The following is a 6,817-nucleotide window of genomic DNA, read 5'->3' as shown; positions in this document are numbered from 1 at the left end:
ATATATATAGAGCTATGTAATTCTGCAACTCAACGACAACCTTCAGGTCTTCACATGGGTTTGACTGACCACCACAGTCACTCATCAAGGGATTCAATTAATATATGGCAGGTGAATTACAATGGAACTATTTTTGACATCCTTGTTTTGAAGCCCTTCATCCAGTCTGAACCTTTAAAAGGGGCATATGCAAAATCAACTTTTTTAGCCGTTAAATGCATTTGTGTTTGTGTATGTGTGTGTGTCTCTAGGAGTGCAGAAAAGTTTTTCCTGTTGTTGCACCGATATGTTTATATTCTGTTTGGGTCATTCTTTTTCAACCCCTTCAGTTTTCTTTATTTCTTTGATGATTTCTGAACATCACACCTTTTGCGACAAAACTGCCAAATATGGTCTGGACTTAATAACTACAATTTTGTCGTCTTCATTCTCCTCTCAATGGGTCCGACTCTGGCTCCAACATGGAAGGCTGGATGGACAATCTTCCCTTATTGACATATTGTAATTAATTTGTAAATAAAAAGTTTCTGTGACACAAGATAGTCGTAAGCCTCTCTATTAGCTAGAATGGACTGCTCTGGAAGCTGGAGGGGACAGGGTGTGAAGCGTCTCCATTTGCGTTTAAAGACACAGCATCAAAACGAGTTGATCTAACCTCAGAAAAGGTGTGAAAGTGGGGCTTGGTGGAGTTACAATAAGAAGGAATTCAGACCAGAGCATTGCAGTTCCACTTAATATAAACCACAACTGAATGATTTAAATGTTAAAAGAAGGATTTAAAAGCACCATTTGTCTCATTTAAGATTAATAAAAAGTTGGGGGAGACGAAAAACAATTAAACCTGGGTGGAATGGCAACACATTCTCCAGCTTGGTTTATACTTCAGTACAATGTGAGACATCAGGTCTGGGATTGTGTCATTTCAGACATCTTTTTCTGATTGAGTATAAATGGGCTGAAGACACAACAGGGTATAGATTTTCATAATTTCTACCTCCTACAGCACTCCCAATGCACAGCTCACAGATATGTAGTGATAGCTGGATATGTTTTTTTTTTTTTTTCCGCTCAACAATTAGTGTGGTGTTGAATGAAAAGTCAGAGGAGTAAAAACTTGCTTTTTATTGTTAATGATGGTGATGGGGAAAAAAAGACGTGAACATCAGTTGTATCGTTCAATAGGATCAAACCTGCTGCTCATCAAAGCTGTTCATGTCACTAATTTAACAACTGGCTTCAGAGAAAAAATCATTTACAGCAAAATGACATGCAGAAAGAAAAGCTGCTTGGTGTCCTGCTCTGGTCATACTCCACAGCACTGTGTTGCTCCTCATGAACAAACACACCCACAAAGTTCTGACCAATCACACGCTGTGAGCCTCAAGGTCCACTGTGCAGAGTTCTGACTGGGGGCAATGCACATGACGGCTGCCACTGGGGGATAGCAGCGGGATAGCAGAAAGTTACACAATGTTTTGTCACTCAGCATGGGGACCAAGATGTGCAACTTGAAGAATAAACCAGCCTTTAGTGATTTCCTCTGAGTAATTTTAATATAAATTGTTCTGTTGTTGTTGTTTTGTATGTTGTGATATTTTCTGAAGTGGCCCAAGGTTTTTTTTTCTTTTAATGTGTAAAAGCTGGAAGTGTTTAAGTTCATGTTTACATTAGTGCAAATGTGTAAAACAAACTTCTAATATTCACAAAGTATATATAAACACTTGTGCAAAAAATGTAAAGAGTGAAAGTGTGGCTTGTAGAGCTATGGTGGTTGGACAGTGTGTGTCCCACAGTCCAGTTTTGAATGACTTTGGTAAAAAAAAAAAGCCTCTTAAGGGAAAAAAAAATCTACAAAATGCTACAAAAGAAGCCTGCTTCATGGAACCAAAGGAGGTGTGGAGTAAAATTGATGGAGCACTACATATTCGGTTTGTTCAACATCTCTTACTTTCATCTAAAACTTGTCAGTGGTCAACAAGAACACTTATGATCACTACATCACCCCCTTGAGTCTTGACGCTGACTGGCCTTTACACATATCTGCTGTTTCAGTTGTGTGACTAACTCTCTTGGCAGCTCAGCTGATTTCAGCCACTGTGCTGCCTCGATAACAATGCCACGATTCGGCGGCACGACTGCTCAGTGGTCAGTACCGACGCCCCACAGCAAGAAGGTCCTGGGTTCGATCCCCGGTTTGGACCTTGGGTCTTTCAGTGCGGAGTTTGCATGTTCTCCTCGTGCTTGTGTGGGTTTTCTCTGGGTGCTCTGGTTTCCCCCACCCCAAAAAACATGTACAATAGGTTGCCTTCAGGCCCAGGCCTCCCTTGTAAAACAGATCTGAGATCTCAACGGGACTTGCCTGGTAAAATAACGGTAAATAAATAAAATAATAAAATACTTACTTACATAAATCATGCTAAGATCCCCAAAGAAGTCTCAGGCCTATGTTTTGTGAAAAGAGCTTTTGAGATTTTACACATCCGTGACTGAGAAGTGTTTTGTTAACATTATTTCTGGAAACATTATTTGATGTCACAACTCTAGTGAGAAAATGTATTTTGGACAGACTTTCATTCTAAGTCTAAATCAGGCCACTGTTGCGATTTATTTATTTATTTTTTCTTCTTTTCTTGGAGTGAGATAAAAATAGATGAATGAAACAGAAACAGAACAGTTTTGTTTGTCTTGGAGTACTGATCTGGTGCATTGGCGAAATTTGAATATGCAAAAAACTAAATAAATAAATAACACACTGAAGACAAGTTTCACAGTTTCTGCTGAATTGGGTTTTCATTTAATTTTGACAAATGTTTGCTTGTATTAAAGCAGCTGGTTTTGTGTGTCTCTATGCATTCCAGGTGGGATATGCAGGAAAACGCGGAGCTGGAGGATGGAGAGAAAACAATGGTGGAAGAACTTAAGAAAGCATTTTTCGTTTGCTGCTGCAACAAGGAAGCACAAGGTCCTTCAGAAACTGATGAGACACCAGCAAAGCAGACCCAGGGGGAAACATAACCATCTGATAAACGTACCCAATAACAGTCCACACTGTTGGAACTTCTATTATGATGAGTTTTTTTTATTATTATTATTAACAGAACTCTGAAGTTCTTATACTTATGTGCGCACACATTTGCACATTTATTGCCATAATTTGGCCTGGACATGTACAGAATGCTGCAAATTTGCATGTGTGTGCATAACAACATAGAAGAGGATAAGAAACAACAACAACAAAAGTGTGAGAGTCGGTGCCTTCTTCGTTTCTGCACACACCTGAGACAAACCCTCTGAGCCGTTCCATGCTGCATCAAATCCTTTTTTTTTTCTTTTTTATCTTTTTGGAGCACATCTGCAGAAATCAGTAGTGGGAAATGGAGAGCAGGGATTTGTTTGTCTGGGACAAGACTGTGTGATCATTGTAGGTAGCTGATGTATTTTTTTTCCAAGACAATAGGTGTAAAGACAGTGGTGTCAGCAGACTTTTTTTCTGTTTCTGAAAGAAAACATCAAATATAATGTTTTGGAAGCACGGGGACACCTGTTTTGATTTATATGTGTCACAAAAATCTGTCCCACATTGAAATCTCAGTCAGCATTTAAAGCAAGCAAAGGGATTGGATGAAATGATATAACAAGATTTATTTTTTTAAATGGCTTTGAATATTTACTAAATATGACATGTATTATAAATGAAATGTTTAGCATTAAATGTGAAAATATAACAATGGATGTATTTCAAGATTGATTTGTCTTTTATTAATTATGAGCAGTTATCATCTTGGTAAAACCTGAAATAGATTGTTGTTTATGTTTGAGTTATAGCAGTACATGTTCCCCTTATTAAGACTGTACAGCTGAAGTTATACTCCTTATCAAAGTAAATATCTTCTATATTTTCTTTGAGAAAAGAGGATGAATTTTCTGTTCTACAAAGTGGTACTTTTTAAAAACAAGACCAATGAAAATATTGCAAAATTACAATTGCCAAACAACTTTAGAGGCAGTTTTGTTTTTGTCCATAAAAGACTAAACATCAACAAAACTTTAGTTTTCTCCAAATATTCGGTTTTTATTGTGATAATGTAGGGATATGCTGTTGTCGATGTTATGGACGATGCTATATCATAAATACCTCGTAATTATTAGCATAACAAAGGGGCACCACCTGATTATTTCAGGAAATAATTCATWGATTTTAAATCAGTCTYMRWTACTGAGTWGTGAATTCTATCATTTTCAAGACATAACCAAGAAATGACGCACAGACAAACGAGATTTCAAAATATAACCTATATTAAAATGATTCAGAGATGACAATACAGATTATTTGGGCAGACAGAGACACCTATCATCAAACCTTAAGTCTAATAATAAACGTTAAAGTCAGTCACAATAACTAGTATCTTTCACCTGAGTCACTTTCTAATCTACACTCATAAAGATTATAAGAAGCTTGAAGGTTAATAAAAGGAAGTTGTTAATTCATCAATAAAGGGGAATGTGGATTATGCCTGAATTAATCTCGCCAAACCTTCTTTACTACCAACTTAGCGATCCAGGAGTTTTCACCACCTCAGCTGAGCCACCACCGGATAACAGAGAAAATTACGCTATCCTACCATTCAGATGTCTTATCGTTGTCCCTGGGTACCGGAGCTTGATCGAGCTGTGCCAGCGGCGTCGCTGGTTTCAGAGCGGTCCCTTGTGGGTACAACTGGACTTCTCGAAGTGGCTGGTTTCAGCTCCAAGCTGGAATCAGGTTTGCCTCTGGTCACTTGTTGATTGAAAAAGGTTCTGAACAAGCTCGCTTCCTGCATGAATCCAGTACCTCCTTATGAAGACAAATTAACAACTTTAAAGTTACAAAATAAAATAAAATAAAAAAATAAAATAAAATAAAATTATCCCTGAGGGAAAATGGAGCTAGCTTTACTCATTCATCTCTTCAACTTTCTCGACCGACTTCTGACTGCTGCTGCTGAAACTCAAACTATTGTTCAGATTCTGACACTCATGATTGGTTGGTAATGATCACGTGACCTTTTTTTCTTTTCACAGACTGCCATCCTTAGAATTGATTACAAACACACAGAGAAATAAGATAGTTTGTGAAGTGATTAAAGCACATTGTTCACATGATTGAGTCATGTAGGGCATACAATGATTCTCTTTTTTTTTATATCAGAATGACAGAAAAAACAGAAAAACAAAAATACAGAAAAACATTCGATCATGGTGTAAGTATAAAAGCAGTCTCCTGGGGACGCTGTAATACCGTAAATGAGATGGTATGTAAACGTGTCTTTTGATGCAAATGTATGTAATAAAACTCAGCAGGAAATCCAGCTTCAAAGGCCTTTCTCTCACTAGCAGACCCATTTTGCCAGACTTCGTGTCTGCTAAACCTTGAGTTCTTTTGTGATAAGCGGCCATTTTGAGTACATCAAAGAGTTCTCACTGTACTCAAACAACAGAAGGTCTCTGTCGCATCCTGTCGTTATCTTACCAGTCGTAGATAGTAAACAATGGTTTTGGAGGTAAATGAATCAAATCACTCTTGTCTCAGTAGGCATGAGACAGAATAATGCTTAGAGGCCACAGTCTTGAGGTAAACAAAGTTTGGGTTTGACATTCCAATCCAAGTTATTGCTACAATAATAAAACTGTACGCATTATTGTAAAAAAAAATAATAATAATAGCAAGCTAAACATTTATTTTGTAACTGCTTTTCCAAAAAGAAACATAATTGTTTCTCCTTATTTATTTAAGTACCTACAGTAGCTGTTTACACAGTCAATTGTGTTTCTACTGTACAACTGCCAGTAAAGCTGACAGATGATTTACAAAAGAGTTTATTTTGCACATTTATTTAGGGATTATCGATGCTGTGCAACCATTTGAAAGCCCAGACCTCACAATAATGTAATGCATTTATAAAGAATAAACAGTCACACCATTTTCTCTTCCCATTCCTTGTGGTGCTGTCACACAGTTTTATACTTTGCCAAGTATGTTGGTGTATTTTAAAATTACTTTTTATTAATGCATTACTTTAGTTATATATTTTTATTTAACCAGATAACACGTTTAGATAAAGATCTATTTTCTTAGGATGACCTGGCCAAGAGTTCAGCAGCCCTTCTCATAAAACACTGATAAAAAATGTTTACAGCACAGGCTAAAACTGTAATACACACCTAAACAATTATTGAATATGACATGTTCTTATTGGTAATTTTGTATATGTTTCAAGCTAAACGATTAAAACAATATCATATAATACAGCTTGAGCAAGATTTCTCTTTTCGATGTACCCTAATTATTTCGTTTTTGGTGTGTTGGTTGTTCTGTACTTATATTATTGCTGCAATTTGTCAGTGGTATTCACCATTGTCTTATTTTTGCAATGCTTCCATGAGTTTGTGGATATGTCTATTAACATGTTCTTTGAGCAAGTAGTGTCTTACCCACCATCTGGTTCTTCTTGTTGATGCAAATTCTCCCAATGGCTCAATTTTAAAAGTCTGACAGTTGGTCTTCCTTTGTATTGTTAACATGTCTTCTTTTTAGTTTCAAGTAAACCCACAAAAATAAACAAATAAAAATAGCTTCGTGTTGACCTTAACAGACATAAATAAATAGCTATAACTCAGTCATAAATACAGATATTGAGGTAAAATTTGGTGTGGTACATTTTTTTGTCACTTCAGTAGAAAACGAAACTAAATACTAGTTTATTTAGTTTATTTATTTATTCATCTTCAGTGACTTTTTTAAGTGAAGAGAAAATAGAGACAGCGAGAAAAACAGAGA

General features: G+C 36.5%; 1 protein-coding gene across 3 annotated transcripts in view; it reads left to right on the top strand.

Moving 5' to 3' along the window:
• Positions 1 to 3,742, top strand: part of kiaa0825 (KIAA0825 ortholog) — a 142,995-nt gene extending 139,253 nt beyond the window's left edge. For all 3 annotated transcript variants that reach the window (XM_014012520.1, XM_014012522.1, XM_014012519.1), the window contains exon 23: positions 2,859 to 3,742. In XM_014012520.1, the coding sequence (XP_013867974.1) occupies positions 2,859 to 3,015 (157 nt within the window). In that variant the 3' untranslated portion in view covers positions 3,016 to 3,742. The remainder of the gene's footprint in view (positions 1 to 2,858) is intronic.
• Positions 3,743 to 6,817: the final 3,075 nt, after the last annotated feature.

Source organism: Austrofundulus limnaeus, unplaced genomic scaffold, assembly GCF_001266775.1.
Source record: "Austrofundulus limnaeus strain Quisiro unplaced genomic scaffold, Austrofundulus_limnaeus-1.0 Scaffold92, whole genome shotgun sequence".
NCBI classification, from domain to species: Eukaryota; Metazoa; Chordata; class Actinopteri; order Cyprinodontiformes; family Rivulidae; genus Austrofundulus; species Austrofundulus limnaeus.
Note: the sequence above shows the minus strand (reverse complement) of the source record. Positions and strands in the feature narration are given on the sequence as shown.